This window comes from Hyperolius riggenbachi, chromosome 5 (genome assembly GCF_040937935.1).
Source record: "Hyperolius riggenbachi isolate aHypRig1 chromosome 5, aHypRig1.pri, whole genome shotgun sequence".
Classification (NCBI taxonomy): domain Eukaryota; kingdom Metazoa; phylum Chordata; class Amphibia; order Anura; family Hyperoliidae; genus Hyperolius; species Hyperolius riggenbachi.
The window spans coordinates 64,306,205-64,322,608 of NC_090650.1; the positions used below are offsets into that span (position 1 = coordinate 64,306,205).

The 16,404-nt window shown below is 43.5% G+C and overlaps 1 protein-coding gene across 3 annotated transcripts in view; it reads right to left on the reverse strand.

Moving 5' to 3' along the window:
* The window catches only part of PFKP (phosphofructokinase, platelet), a 180,445-nt gene that overhangs the window by 79,184 nt on the left and 84,857 nt on the right, over positions 1-16,404 (reverse strand). For all 3 annotated transcript variants that reach the window (XM_068235804.1, XM_068235803.1, XM_068235805.1), the window contains exon 5: positions 14,698-14,863. In XM_068235804.1, the coding sequence (XP_068091905.1) occupies positions 14,698-14,863 (166 nt within the window). The remainder of the gene's footprint in view (positions 1-14,697; positions 14,864-16,404) is intronic.

The window sequence follows — 16,404 nt, forward strand, 5'->3', positions numbered from 1 at the left end:
ACCAGAAGCAATCGTGCAACTAGCCGCCACCATAGACCATGTACAGCGTAAACTGCAGCTATGGCACAACGATGGCTTCAATTTGAATCCAGAGTTTGGCTATTATATAGCCAAATCCTGGCTATCATGCAGCGAGGGTTACAATCGGCACAGGAGTTTGGCTATTGTATAACCGAACTCCAGTTATTATGTGGTGGGAGACGGGTAGTGACAATCAGCACCAGGGTTAATTACGGTAGGTAGCTGAACTCCAGACCTTCGGCAGAGCACATATAGCTAAGAAATGCTATTGGCTGTATGCGTAGCCAAGTACCATAACTGACAGCAACGGTGAGTCATCAGTTGTGACACTCGATGGCAGCCGATAATAGAATATCGGTAATATTATATGACCTATATTCAAATGAACAGCTGACGCCCAGATAAAGGAACATTATTACACGTATGTTTCATAAGTTAGTAAATGTTTAAAAGATAGTTACTGTTAAGAAGGTAATCTCTGTTTAAAAGAACAGAGGTGTCAAACTAAAATACAAAGTGGGACAAAAATTAAGCACTGCGGCCAAGTTGCGGGCCAACCTCAATATCTAATGGCTACCTCCCTCACTTATAACATTCCTTGGTGTCTAATGGCCCCCTTCCTCCCCTATACAGTTTCCTGGTGTCTAGTGGCCCTCCTCCCTCCCCCTATACAGTTCCCTGATGACTAATGGTCCTCCCTCCCCTTTGCAGTTCCCTGAAGTCTAGGTGCCCCCTCTCTCCCCTATACAGTTCCCTGGTGTCTTGTGACCTCCCCTATACAGTTCCCTGGTTTCTAATGCTTTCCCCTCCCTATTCCATATAGCTTCCCTGTTGGTCTAGAGTAGGCCAAAGATAATGCAAAGTGGGGAAACCACTTGGGGGCCACATTTGATGGCTCTGCGGGCCAGATTTGGCCCGCGGCCCGGAGTTTGACATGTATGAGTTAGAAGGTGGTCCCTGCTTAGAAGGCATTTAGAAAGTGGTCACTGCTCCTGAAATGCTGCCCTTGGTAAACAAGACATAGCATAAACATCGCTACCTAATTTCCAAGTAAACTGTCCCTGATAATCCCTCTGAGTACCACTATACTTTTTTCCTACTGGTAAAATGACAGTTTCTTAACGGGAAAACTGGTGCCCAGACAATCATATAAATGATGCTTCAGACCATAACATACAAGACCGTCATCCTTTGTATGCTATCACTTTTCCCCATATCCCAATCTGCCTGCGTAATGCCTGTTTTAAATAACCCAAGTAAATCAAACAAAAAGGCTCCTCTGTCATATTTTGTTATTTCAAATTTCTGTAAATTAAACATATGTCAAACGAGGACCCTCGGTGTATATATATGTCTCTATAACAAAGCTTTCTATATTTACAATTACGGTGTCCATGGAATGCCGTGTACAAAGCACTCTGGCTGTGATACCTGAACTAGGCAACTGTTTTTGAATTTGAAGTTTACTGTTTTATCGCTGTTTCCGTGGTTTACAATCCAACTACTAGGCTGTCTCCACCAGTTTTAATTATTCTACGAGAGCCATAATACGGTGGATGTACTCTTACCAATTCATACTTTGAAAGGAAATAGAGAAAATGTTATGATTAATTCACAACTGTAAACAGTCTACATTTACGTCACCCTTATCATGACTGCAGCCAGGGGAATGGAAAAGTGGAAGTATTGCCGCAAGTAACCAATCAGCAGTAATCTTCCACTGTCTGAAGCTGCATGCGACATCTGATGACCGTCACCCCAGACAACCTTAATGTGAGGTGAGGTGAAAATAAATTGATAAGATAAACAATTGTATTTATCCTCCTACTCCTAAAAAATACTTTTTAAAGTTACTGTATCCCATGATTTTATATTGAAACATTTACAACATATGAATGTTTTATTTTCTCCGCTCAATTGCCGTTTATTAACCACTTGAGGACCACAGTCTTTTCGCCCCTTAAGGACCAAACCTTTTTCTCCATTCAGACCACTGCAGCTTTCACGGTTTATTGCTCGGTCATACAACCTACCACCTAAATGAATTTTACCTCCTTTTCTTGTCACTAATACAGCTTTCTTTTGGTGCTATTTGATTGCTGCTGCGAGTTTTACTTTTTATTATATTCATCAAAAAAGACATGAATTTTGTCAAAAAAATGACTTTTTTAACTTTCTGTGCTGACATTTTTCAAATAAAGTAAAATTTCCTATACATTTGAGCGCGAAAGTTATTCTGCTACATGTCTTTGATAAAAAAAAAAAACATTTAGTGTATATTTATTGGATTGGGTAAAAGTTATAGCGTTTACAAACTATGGTGCCAAAAGTGAATTTTCCCATTTTCAAGCATCTCTGACTTTTCTGCGCACCTGTCAGGTTTCATGAGGGGCTAAAATTCCAGGATAGTACAAATACCCCCCAAATGACCCCATTTTGGAAAGAAGACATCCCAAAGTATTCAGTGAGAGGCATGGTGAGTTCATAGAAGATTTTATTTTTTGTCACAAGTTAGCAGAAAATTACACTTTGTGACAAAAAAAAAAAAAAAGTTTCCATTTCTTCTAACTTGCGACAAAAAAAAAAAAGGATACTGCCACGGACTTACTATGCTCCTCTCTGAATACCTTGAAGTGTCTACTTTACAAAATGGAGTAATTTGTGGGGTGTGTTCACTGTCCTGGCATTTTGGGGGGTGCCTAATTGTAAGCACCCCTGTAAAGCCTAAAGATGCTCATTGGACTTTGGGCCCCTTAGCGCAGTTAGGCTGCAAAAAAGTGCCACACATGTGGTATTGCCGTACTCAGGAGAAGTAGTATAATGTGTTTTGGGGTGTATTTTTACACATACCCATGCTGGGTGGGAGAAATATCTCCGTAAATGACAATGTTTTAATTTTTTTTACACACAATTGTCTATTTATAGAGATATTTCTCCCACTCAGCATGGGTATGTGGAAAAATACACCCCAAAACACATTATACTACTTCTCCTGAGTACGGCGATACCACATGTGTGGCACTTTTTTGCACCCTAACTGCGCTAAGGGGCCCAAAGTCCAATGAGTACCTTTAGAATTTCACAGGTCATTTTGAGAAATTTGGTTTCAAGACTACTCCTCACGGTTTAGGGCCCCTAAAATGCCAGGACAGTATAGGAACCCCACAAATTACCCCATTTTAGAAAGAAGACACCCCAAGGTATTCCGTTAGGAGTATGGTGAGTTCATAGAAGATTTTTTTTTTGTCACAAGTTAGCGGAAATTGATTTTAATTGTTTTTTTTTCACAAAGTGTCATTTTCCACTAACTTGTGACAAAAAATAAAATCTTCTATGAACTCACCGTGCTCCTAACGGAATACCTTGGGGTGTCTTCTTTCTAAAATGGGGTCATTTGTGGGGTTCCTATACTGCCCTGGCATTTTAGGGGCCCTAAACCGTGAGGAGTAGTCTTGAAACCAAATGTCGCAAAATGACCTGTGAAATCCTAAAGGTACTCATTGGACTTTGGGCCCCTTAGCGCAGTTAGGGTGCAAAAAAGTGCCACACATGTGGTATCGCCGTACTCAGGAGAAGTAGTATAATGTGTTTTGGGGTGTATTTTTACACATACAGATGCTGGGTGGGAGAAATATCTCTGTAAATGACAATTATTTGATTTTTTTTTTACACACAATTGTCCATTTACAGAGAGATTTCTCCCACCCAGCATGGGTATGTATAAAAATACACCCCAAAACACATTATACCACTTCTTCTGAGTACGGCGATACCACATGTGTGACACTTTTTTGCAGCCTAGGTGCGCTAAGGGGCCAAACGTCCTATTCACAGGTCATTTTGAGGCATTTGTTTTCTAGACTACTCCTCACGGTTTAGGGCCCCTAAAATGCCAGGGCAGTATAGGAACCCCACAAGTGACCCCATTTTGGAAAGAAGACACCCCAAGGTATTCTGTTAGGAGTATGGTGAGTTCATAGAAGCTTTTTTTTGTCACAAGTTGGCGGAAAATGACACTTTGTGAAAAAAAGAAAAATACATATCAATTTCCGCTAACTTGTGACAAAAAATAAAATCTTCTATGAACTCATCATACACCTAACAGAATACCTTGGGGTGTCTTCTTTCTAAAATGGGGTCACTTGTGGGGTTCCTATACTGCCCTGGCATTTTAGGGGCCCTAAACCGTGAGGAGTAGTCTTGAACCCAAATGTCGCAAAATGACCTGTGAAATCCTAAAGGTACTCATTGGACTTTGAGCCCCTTAGCACAGTTAGGCTGCAAAAAAGTGTCACACACTTGGTATCGCCGTACTCAGAAGAAGTAGTATAATGTGTATTGTGGTGTATTTTTACATATAACCATGCTGGGTGGGAGAAATATCTCTGTAAATGACACATTTTTGATTTTTTTTTACACACAATTGTCCATTTACAGAAAGATTTCTCCCACCCAACATGGGTATGTGTAAAAATACACCACAAAACACATTATACTACTTCTCCTGAGTATGGCGATACCACATGTGTGACACTTTTTTGCAGCCTAGGTGCGCTAAGGGGCCCAACGTCCTATTCACAGGTCATTTTGAGGCATTTGTTTTCTAGACTACTCCTCACGGTTTAGGGCCCCTAAAATGCCAGGGCAGTATAGGAACCCCACAAGTGACCCCATTTTAGAAAGAAGACATCCCAAGGTATTCCGTTAGGGGTATGGTGAGTTCATAGAAGATTTTATTTTTTGTCACAAGTTAGTGAAAAATGACACTTTGTGAAAAAAACAATAAAAATCCAATTTCCGCTAACTTTTGACAAAAAATAAAATCTTCTATGAACTCATCATACACCTAACAGAATACCTTGGGGTGTCTTCTTTCTAAAATGGGGTCACTTGTGGGGTTCCTATACTGCCCTGGCATTTTACGGGCCCAAAACTGTGAGTAGTCTGGAAACCAAATTTCTCAAAATGACTGTTCAGGGGTATAAGCATCTGCAAATTTTGATGACAGGTGGTCTATGAGGGGGCAAATTTTGTGGAACCGGTCATAAGCAGGGTGGCCTCTTAGATGACAGGTTGTATTGGGCCTGATCTGATGGATAGGAGTGCTAGGGGGGTGACAGGAGGTGATTGATGGGTGTCTCAGGGGGCGGTTAGAGGGAAAATAGATGCAATCAATGCACTGGGGAGGTGATCGGAAGGGGGTCTGAGGGGGATCTGAGGGTTTGGCCGAGTGATCAGGAGCCCACACGGGGCAAATTAGGGCCTGATCTGATGGGTAGGTGTGCTAGGGGGTGACAGGAGGTGATTGATGGGTGTCTCAAAGTGTGATTAGAGGAGGGAAATAGATGCAAGCAATGCACTGGCGAGGTGATCAGGGCTGGGGCCTGAGGGCGTTCTGAGGTGTGGGCGGGTGATTGGGTGCCCTAGGGGCAGATTAGGGTCTAATCTGATGGGTAACAGTGACAGGTGGTGATAGGGGGTGATTGATGGGTAATTAGTGGGTGTTTAGAGGAGAGAAGAGATGTAAACACTGCACTTGGGAGGTGATCTGATGTCGGACCTGCGGGCGATCTATTGGTGTGGGTGGGTGATCAGATTGCCCGCAAGGGGCAGGTTAGGGGCTGATTGATGGGTGGCAGTGACAGGGGGTGATTGATGGGTGGCAGTGACAGGGGGTGATTGATGAGTGATTGACAGGTGATCAGTGGGTTATTACAGGGAATAACAGATATAAATATTGCACTGGCGAATTGATAAGGGGGGGTCTGAGGGCAATCTGAGCGTGTGGGCGGGTGATTGGGTGCCCGCAAGGGTGCCCACTAGGGTGGCTGCAGCCTGCCCTGGTGGTCCCTCGGACACTGGGACTACCAGGGCAGGAGGCAGTCAGTATAATAGGCTTTGTATACATTACAAAGCCTATTATACATTGTTTCAGCGGCGATCCGGGTGCTAGTAACCCGCCGGCGCTTCCGAACGGCCGGTGGGTTACAGCGGACGGTGGGCGGAGCCAGTCCCCGGCGGCTGATCGCTTCACGAATGACGCGATCGCCGCATAGCCACTCCCGCAGCCGCCCCCGCCGATGGGCGTATTGCGGTCGTTTGGGCCCGGACTTTGCCGCCGCCCATCGGCTGGGGGCGGTCCTTAAGTGGTTAAGAGTCCCAGAGTTAAAATACATGAACTATTGATCCTTCTCTATCTCTCCCTTGCTCTTAGAAGTTGTATTCTGCCAAGAAAGCTTTTATGGCTGTAATTTGCTTATCACTAATGTCTGAAAAATTAACTCTTTCAGGGGGCAAAATAAAACACGTAAAACAGACTGGTTATTAATGTTTTGCACTGTAAACACGTTTACTTCATCATGTTACAAGTCCCTTTGGGTACACTTTAAAGAAAGTGATGGGAGTGTACTTCAATCAGGGTCACACAGATGGTCCTCCACAGGCCATTGGCATGGTGCCAGCATCTCCCCCTTTCACAGCACTGATGTTGTGTGAGTTTCACCTTCATTTAGCTATGGCATCACAATCCTTTTCATTTAAATTTGGGCGATACAGTCTTACAGTGGACCTCACACGGCCTCTGTGTCTAATGGCTGTGCACTGTGCTCTGACAGCCCGGGGATATTTTCATCTTATTGCATAATAACTACCAGCCAGTACTGCGTCCTCCACTCGCATAAACACGCTGACAATAGCTTGTAATAGCTTGTAATATATTCCTCGTATGTATAGTACTACAGCAGCACTCTTGTACAGGGCTTCCCAAACCTGTTCTCATGTACCACCAACAGTGCATGTTTCCTGGAAATCCACGGAGGTAGTTAATCCGCTCTGCTGAGACACTAATTACTTCACCTCTGAATGTTTGTGGTTTCCTGCAAAACAAGTACTGTTGGTGGTACTTGAAGACAGGGTTGGGAAGCCTTACATTTGCCCTCTCCATGTTGTAAGAAAAATACTGAACTGTCTTTGCTCAAAATGGCTTGTACCTTGGTATGGTACTTTCCTCCACAGACATGCTCTCCCCCACACTCTCCAGGAGCCTGCCTGTCAGTGAAAGCCCTTCCTCTCACTGATAAACTCCACCTCCATTCTGCTCAATGAGAGGCAGTTTGCTTGGCAACTCAAGCATGCCCCCCCCCCCCCAACTCCAAGGAACAGGGGGCAGGAGAATGACATATCTTGTCACCCCCCCCAAAATAGACCACAACGCGAGTGAGGATGAACTGCAGCCTGGCCATGCCCCTCTCTGAAGGAGGCCAGCAAGGGAGCAGCAGTATTAACCATGTGACCAAACTATCAAACTTTCAGCACGGCATCCAGTAGCCCATTATTACATTTCAATGTTTTTAATCCTACAACATAGACGTCTCCTGTGCCGTGTTCTCTGACACTGAACTACAGCTTCCATAGCTGGAGAAAATGCAGGTCAGAAAAACTCTAAGGCCAGAAACCCACTAGGAGCGATTTTCTGAGCGATTTGCATTTTGAAAACTCTTGCTAATGTAATGCTATGGGTGTGATCCCATTTGAGTGATGTGATTTTATAAAAATCTCCCACAGCATTGCATTAGCAAGAGCTTTTTTAAATTGCTGGCGATTAGAAATCGTTCCTAATGGGTTTCTGGCCTAACGGTTATACTTGAGAAGCACACAAGAATGAGGGTAGTGATCAAAGATGATTCAAATATATCAGCACACCGAATACTTTAGGAACACGCTCTTTATTGAGCCATCAGTATCCACAAAAAAGTAGGCGATAATTGTTTCGGGGGCCGCGCAGGGTCCCCCTTTATCAAGGCGCGTGGTTACGACAAGTGGTAACCACACGCCTTGATAAAGGGAGATCCTGCGCGGCCCCCAAAACAATTGTCGGCTATTTTTTTGTGGATACTGACGGCTCAATAAAGAGCGTGTTCCTAAAGTATGCGGTGTGCTGAATTCTGATACATTGGAAAAACTCTTGCTGGTGACCCCTGCCTAGGTCACAATATCAAGCACCCGATCTCAGCGGAGGTGTGCCCATCCACAGCTCTTCAATACAACTGAGTTGATTCAAAGGCTCATAGATCACATGACCAACATTTTGGAGTCAACCAAAAGATATCTGGGCATTATTTATCTCGACAGATGTGGATATTTAATGTGTGTGTCTCGTATGTCAGCAGATGTCCGTAATGCCTTATAAGGAAACATCCCATAAACATTAAAGGGAACCCAAGGTGAGAGACATACGGAAGCTGACATATTTATTTCCTTTTACACAATGCACATTGCCTGGCAGTCCTGCCAATCCACTGCCTCTAATACGTTTAGCCATAGACCCTGAACATGCATGCAGATCAGACGTTTCTGACAAAAATCCGACAAGATTAGCTGCATGTTTGTTTCAGGTGTGTGATTCAGACACACTGACCAGAAAGATCAGCTGGGCAGCCAGGCAACTAGTATTGTTTAAAAGTTAATAAATAGGCATGGTCAATGAGAGGCAAATAATTTCGAGTTGATGCAGAATTATGTATGCAAATTTAAGTAACTTGAAAATTAACCAATCAACTCCTGCTGTAAAATTCGATTGGTCTATTTTCAAGCTGCATACATTTGCATACACAATTTGCATAATCCTGCAATCTTCCATCTCATTGAGCATCCCTAGAAATAAATATGGCAGCCTCCATAGATCTCTTACGTCGAATTCCTTCTAGTGCAGGTATGTCAAACCGGTCCTACGAGGGCAGAGGTCCTCACACATTTTTGATACAGCTCAAATGAATTGATGGGCTGGAATCAGGAAAGGTGTGGTCCATCAGGTAGAACACATTCCTTTCTTTCTCAATCCATCCTAAACACTGGCATGGATCTGGCCCTCCAGGCCTGGAGTTCCACACATGTGTTCTAGTGAGTGGAGGAGAGGCCCTGAGCTCAGTGTTGCCCTCATAACTATAACTGTATTAAAACTGTGCTTTGTAGCTGCATGGCTGAAATTGCCTTTGAGGACCACTCAGTCCCAGCAGTACAAGGGCAGGGTGTAATTCCTTTGTTCTTGTGTACGACCCCTGGTATGCTGCCCACTACTGGATGGCGCACGCTCTCTCCGTCACGTAAAACGGAATGCAGAACATGACAGCTGATGCCAAGTAGGGCGCAGTAAAGAGACAAATCACATTGTGCTAATGCTTAACACTTCATCGAGCTTGTGCCACTCTCCTTACCAGCTGGGAGGCATCCAAATCATCACAGCGGCTCACATGAATGGCCGGGTCATCGGGAGGAGGAGGAATTCACTGAGTGCCATTAATAGATGTGAAAGCTCTGACCTTTCCTGTATGCAGTGTGTGTGTATTCTGCTTGTGGCCACTGGCAGACCAGACATAATCCCCTTCAATGTAAGGCCTCGTTCACATTGGGTGCGTTGAAAAACGTGTAAAAGCGCATTATAAAAAACGCATGCCCTTGTGCGCGTTTTAGAGCACGCTTCAGTGCGCTTTTTTGAATCATGTTTTGCTTATTGTAGCAGTAGCAGTTGTCAATAAAGCTTTGTTTTCATATGTAAATGTATTTTTTTTCCAAATAGGAGTAAAAAAACACGTGCCTCTATGCGCTTCTGTGTGCTAAAAAAGCGCACCCATTCACTTGCATTGATGTGCACACTACGTATTTGTAATGCAGCTCACCACAGCGCATAGATGTGAACCGGGTACATTTAATTACATGGGAAAATCAATACCCTGCAGAACGCACAGGGCAATGCGATGTGAAAAGTGCACACAAACGTACCTAGTGTGAACAAGGACTAACTGTGCGTACACCAGCTTGCTGTGCTTAAACTAGAACCAACAAGTCTGAGCAACTCCAACTGACTTTATGGTGAATACATAATCAGAGCTGTGCAGGTGTATTACTGATGTAAGAGGTATTAAAGCAAATCTGTGAGGGTGGGGGGAGGGGAAAAACAGATACTTACCTCAGGAGGGAAAAGCCTCTGGATCCTCAGGCTTCCCCTGTCTTCCTCCACTAAGCAGTTTGGGAGCCGGGACCTCTGGTGCACGGCCGCACTGGGCCTGCGCAATAGCACAGACTCACTCAGGCTTCGGTGGAAAAAGCCGGCACTGATTGGGTCCGTGGTACTGCGCATGCGTGAGAAGACAAACAGGCTGATTTCTGGAGGGGACAGCGGAGGAACGGCAAGGAGGAGTGGCCTCTGGATCATCCAGAATTCCCTCTACTGAGGTAAGTACCCAAATTGGGCACTTTTTTTGCGTCAGGTTCCCTTTAAATACATGTTTGTAAGAGTCAGTCTTAGCCCTTATCCTGCCACTTCCCACTGATATTCTAAAGTCCTAGTTCAGTCAGTCTGTGGAATATATCATAATTTGAAATGCAAAATATCTTTGAGCAGAGCACATAAACTGTTTTTGCCTTATTCATTTTTTTAAATACCTGGCGGTCTGGTCTCCTCCCTGTATCCAATCATACTTGGGGAGGAGATAAGAGAGGACACTAGCCAGTCTTTTCCTGTGAGCACAAAATGACCCTGCCCAACTCCTCCCTGTGCTACCCCCCTCCCCCCCCCCCCCTCCCCGACATGATGTGCTCCCAGCTTGCCTTCCCTTCTGGTGACAGTGCTCCTTCCCTATGAATTGCAGTAGAGGGTGAGGAAGACTTGCCCTATACAGCCTTGCAGTCCTAGCTGTGTTCCTATGTGCTGCACACGGTGACATCATCCTGTCCAGAGAGTGATGTGTGGGGCACAGAGAGGGCAACACGGGGCATACGTATGTACACGTCGCAAGTGAGTTGGGAGCACACGAGACAAATTAATACCGAATTAAATACCAGGGCTGTGGAGTCGAAGTTGGAGTCGCGGAGTCGGAGCAATTTTGGGTACCTGGAGTCGGAGGTTTTATAAACTGAGGAGTCGGGATTCGGATGATTTTTGTACCAAATCCATCACCCTTGTAAGTATTAGACTAAGGAGTCGGAGTCGAGGAGTTAAAACCATTTTGGGTACCTGGAGTTGGAGTCGGATGATTTTGTACCGACTCCACAGCCTCGTTAAATACTATTCCCACTCAGAGTTGACGCAACCGCCGGAGCCCTGAAATTACCCTTCCGCACCCCGCACAGCATTACATTGCTTCTATGGGGAGCCTAGCTTCACCGTTCAGCGCTGAGTGCCCTGCGCCAAAACAACCTGCTTTGCACACGGGTCCCCTCAAAGAAGGTGGGGGCTGCAATGCAACTTGTTTAATTTTTTTTTTTTTTAATTGACAACTGATTTAAAACCATATGAATTTTTTTTATAATACTAAACAGTAGAAGATATCTGTTTTATTTTAATTAGTATTAAAGGCCATGATATAAAATTAAGAGGAAATTATGGTTTTTTATGGAAGCAGAGGAACCCTGCACATTACTGTGGTTATGGCCTTGTGCACACATGCGTGGAGCTTGCCTTTCATGGGTAAACGCAGTTGCCTGGATATGCAAAGTAAAGGATTGCACCTGTCCTTTCTGCAGCTTTGAAATCAGGCTGGCTGTATGTAGCAATCCACTCTAAACAGACTGCAGACTATCCAAACACCAACCAAACACTGGCCATTGTATGGGTAGCAAATTGCGAAAGCATTTCCTAGTTCTTAAGCCAAGGAGCAGGCAAGAAAATCACTTTCACCAGTACTGGTCAGACAAGTACGGAATATAGAGCACAGGTCAAATTACAAACAACCTTTCCACATAACATTATTGCAAGGTTATAAATAAGCCCTCTGATGGAACAAAAAGCTAAAAATGAAATAAAATTAACCATAAATACTTACTTTAAATGAATGATTCCACGTCATTATTCTCGGAAATTATCCCACGCCAATATCGTCTTGACCTTGATGAAAGATCCACAGCGAACTTGCGCACCCTCCGCACACATCACTCCCTGCTGCCAAAACTGGCTATACCGAAGTATACTATACTAAAGTATAGCAAAATTATATGTACTGTATATTAAGTCCAGGCAAAGAATCTCAAAATTTTCACACTTAAAGATGCTTTGCCAGGATTTGCTCTACTTAAATACTGCAAGCCCTACCCATCTGGACAGCCTCCAGAACCTGGCACTGGCAATGTTTTGTGAGCATAAAACTCTACTTTATAAAGCAGCAAACAAGTCTCTATTTCTCTATTTACAAATTCAAAGTGCCCAGACTTGGTGACTGATAACTAAGCTAGAATGTTTAAGTGGCACTTATCCTAACCTCTGGAAATGTCAGTCAGTGGTTTAAAAGTTAATTCACTTTTTACTTCTAGGTGATATTTTTTCAAAGTACTTTTTCAGCGCTCGTTCACACTAGAGGCATTTTTGGCCAAATCAAAGCGCGGACGTTTTTTTTAAAACGCCCTGAAAGCGGTTACACCATGCTACTCTATGGTGTAGTTTACACTGGAGCTTTCCGTCCGCGTTTGGCTGGAAAAGCACTGCATGGGCCATTTTTTAAGGTGATTGTGCCTCAATGGAAGTTATAGGAAAAACGCAAAACGCTCACAAATTTGCTTTGTGCAGGGATTGCGTTCGCTTTTTTAAGAATAAATACTGACGTCTGCAAAAGCGGTTCACAAAAAAAACCAGCGCACAGGTAATCGCCGGGAATCGTAAAGAAAAATTGCATTAAAAAAAATCGCCAAACGTGGACAGACACGTGGACGGAACGCAATGTGAACAAGGCCTCATCCACTTTTTTTAGGACTTTTATAACTGCAGAATGCTGAAAAGATATTTTAAAAGAAAATTAAAAAATGTCTATAAGAAAAAGTTTTCCTCTAAGTATTCTCCTAGGAGATTATTTTTCATCTTCTGTTCCAAATACTGTAACCTTTGCATTCTGTAATTGAAAAAGTAAGACAAAGCAGGTGAAGCAGTACTATCAATATTACCCTGAGTATTTTCTTGCTTTCTGGGTGGCCTAAAATGCGATTTATTTTTAATGTGAAAATATCACCTATGAGAAAACTTAGGAGAAAAGGTGAATTTTATCAGGCCTAAAGTGTATTGAATCAAATTCACTTTTTCTCCTGGGTGATATTTTCACATCTTATTAAATACACCTTTTAAAGTGAACTCGAGTTGAAAATAAACTGATGAGATAAACAATTGTATTTATTTTCCTACTCCTAAAACTAACCTTTTACGATATCCCATGGTTTTATTTTATATTTACAAAGTAGATTGAATGTTTTGTTGCCTCTGCTCAGTGGGAGCCTATTAAGTGTCGCAGAGTTAAAGAGAACCTGAGGTGGATTTTCAGGGTGCAGATGGGACACAGAGCCATGTTCTCTACCTAATGACATGGCTCTGTGTCCCCCAACTGCTGCTCTTTGCCCCCCACCGTGCTTTAGCCCCCCCAGTTTAACGATAATATTTGTCGCCAACTCGGAGGTAAACACAGGGGAGAGGAATTCTCTGTTTAAAATGCCCGCCAGGGGCTTTCCTACAGGGTTTCCTGAGCTGTCATCTGGCAGCTCTCTCCCCTGGCCGCACTTCCTGCCACTCCCCCGCCTCCCTGCATGTTATGAGAGACAACACAGTCTCTCAGCGCAGTGTCGTGACCCACAGGTCACGCAAGTGAAAGTGGGCCATTGTGGCCCACAGGAGCGGCGGTTTTTGCTCAGCCCTGCGGATCAGGTAACCTGCTTTTTTTTCTAGCCCACCTCGGGCTCTCTTTAAAATAGACCTTTTTTTATCTCCTTCTGCTCTCAGTAGTTGTAAAAGGAACACTTTTATGGCTGTAATTTTCTTATCAGTGAGGTGTACTATATTCACCAAGGTGAAGCTGTCACTTCCATGCCTGGAAATTAACTCTTTCAGGCAGCAAAATAAAACAAGTAAGACAGCCTGGTTATTAATATGTTTTGCACTACATACACAAGTTTATCTCATCATGTCACATGTCGCCGTGGGTACACTTTAAACCACCAGCAAGCAAGAAAATACTCAGAATAATTTTGACAGTACATTTTCACCTACCTTTTGGTAATTTGCAGAGGGCTCAAAAATGATTTTAAACAGAGATGAACAATTATCTCCTAGGAAAAAACTCAGGAGAAAAAGTAAATTGAATTTGGTCCAATATGTTTTTTTGTTTTGTTTTGTAGTAGTAAAGAGTTGGAAAGTGTTAGCAGCTCTGACCGTAATGTGAGAGCATAAATCATACAAAGTGCTGTTCTCTATGGCAGTGTTCCCCAACCCTGTTTTCAAGGCCTAACAGTACATGGTTTTGTGGAAATCCACAAAGGTACTTAAAGGGGCACTATGGTGAAAAATTGTAAAATTGAAAATATGTGCAAACAGACAAATAAGAAGTATGTTTTTCCCAGAGTAAAATGAGTCATAAATTACTTTTCTCCTATGATGCTGTCACTTACAGTAGGTAGTAGAAATCTGACAGAAGCGACCAGTTCTGGACTAGTCCATCTCGTCATAGGGGATTCTCAGCATTTCACAAATTTTAAATTTTACAATTTTCACCATAGTGCCCCTTTAATCAGCTCTACAGAGACACTAATTAACTCACCTGTGCGTGTTTGTGGTTTCCTGCAAAACATGAACTGTTGGTGGTACTTGAGGACAGGGTTGGGAAGCTTTGCTCTATGGGGACCTTGGCTGCCAGCTATAGGCGTACTTACCTCTGAGCAGTAGTCATGATGGCATCCACCACCTCAATGATTCTATGCAAGGCAGAGTCTGTCCCTATTGTCATGTCAGTTCCACAGAAGTCATTATCGATGGATCCCACCATCCCTACAATATTCAGATGGGAGTGTTGATGGGCAGCCGACTCCTCGATCTTTCCTAGGAGGAAAGAGATTAAAGAGGAACGTTATTGAATACAGCTTAATGAATATAATTGCTTATTTTAAACAATATTACTTTATGAATGATCCAGTCAATGTTTGCCCATTGTGAAATCTTTCCTTTCCTAGATTTTTACATTTATCACAGGTGGCAACGCCTTTACTGCTGGTAGGTTAATAACTGCGGAACGTCTAATTTGTTGTGTGTTCCAAAGTCAGTAGGAACAACACCTGGTCTCCCTGAATGCTCTGTGCGAATTCTGCATAACTAAACTACCTAGGCATCACTAAGAGGGTGGGACTACATACTAACATACAGCAATACACTCGCCTAAAGGATTATTAGGAACACCTGTTCAATTTCTCATTAATGCAAATATCTAATCAACCAATCACATGGCAGTTGCTTCAATGTATTTAGGGGTGTGGTCCTGGTCAAGACAATTTCCTGAATGCCAAACTGAATGTCAGAATGGGAAAGAGGTGATTTAAGCAATTTTGAGCGTGGCATGGTTGTTGGTGCCAGACGGGACGGTCTAAGTATTTCACAATCTGCTGAGTTACTGGGATTTTCACACACAACCATTTCTAGGGTTTACAAAGAATGGTGTGAAAAGGGCAAAACATGCAGTATGCAGCAGTCCTGTGGGCGAAAATGCCTTGTTGATGCTAGAGGTCAGAGGAGAATGGGCCGTCTGATTCAAGCTGATAGAAGAGCAACGTTGACAGAAATAACCACTCGTTACAACCGAGGTATGCAGCAAAGCATTTGTGAAGCCACAACACGCACAACCTTGAGGCGGATGGGCTACAACAGCAGAAAACCCCACGACTACCACTCATCTCCACTACAAATAGGAAAAAGAGGCTACAATTTTCACAAGCTCACCACAATTGGACCGTTGAAGACTGGAAGAATGTTGCCTGTTCTGATGAGTCTCGATATAATCAGAATTTGGCGTAAACAGAATGAGAACATGGATCCATCATGCCTTGTTACCACTGTGCAGGCTGCTGGTGGTGTAACGGTGTGGGATGTTTTCTTGGCACACTTTATACCCCTTAATGCCAACTGGGCATTGTTTAAATGCCACGGGCTACCTGAGCATTGCTTTTGACCATGTCCATCCCTTCATGACCACCATGTACCCATCCTCTGATGCCTACTTCCAGTAGGATAATGCACTATGTCACAAAGCTTGAATCATTTCAAATTGGTTTCTTGAACATGACAATGAGTTCACTGTACTAAAATGGCCCCCCACAGTCACCAGATCTCAACCCAACAGAGCATCTTTGGGATGTGATGGAACGGGAGCTTCGTGCCCTGGATGGGCATCCCACAATACTTTTTTTGTTTTGTTTTAATACTCTAATTCCCTATAAACTAAACAAGCCTCGCCCACATTTTTCACAGTGCCTTGGCATTTTCAGACAGTAGCAAGGGCTTATAGGAACTCAGTCTGGGCAGGAGGAGGGGGAGGTGTTACTAGCCATTGATTTCAGAGGCAGAGGGGAGGAGGGAGGAGGAGAGGGGAC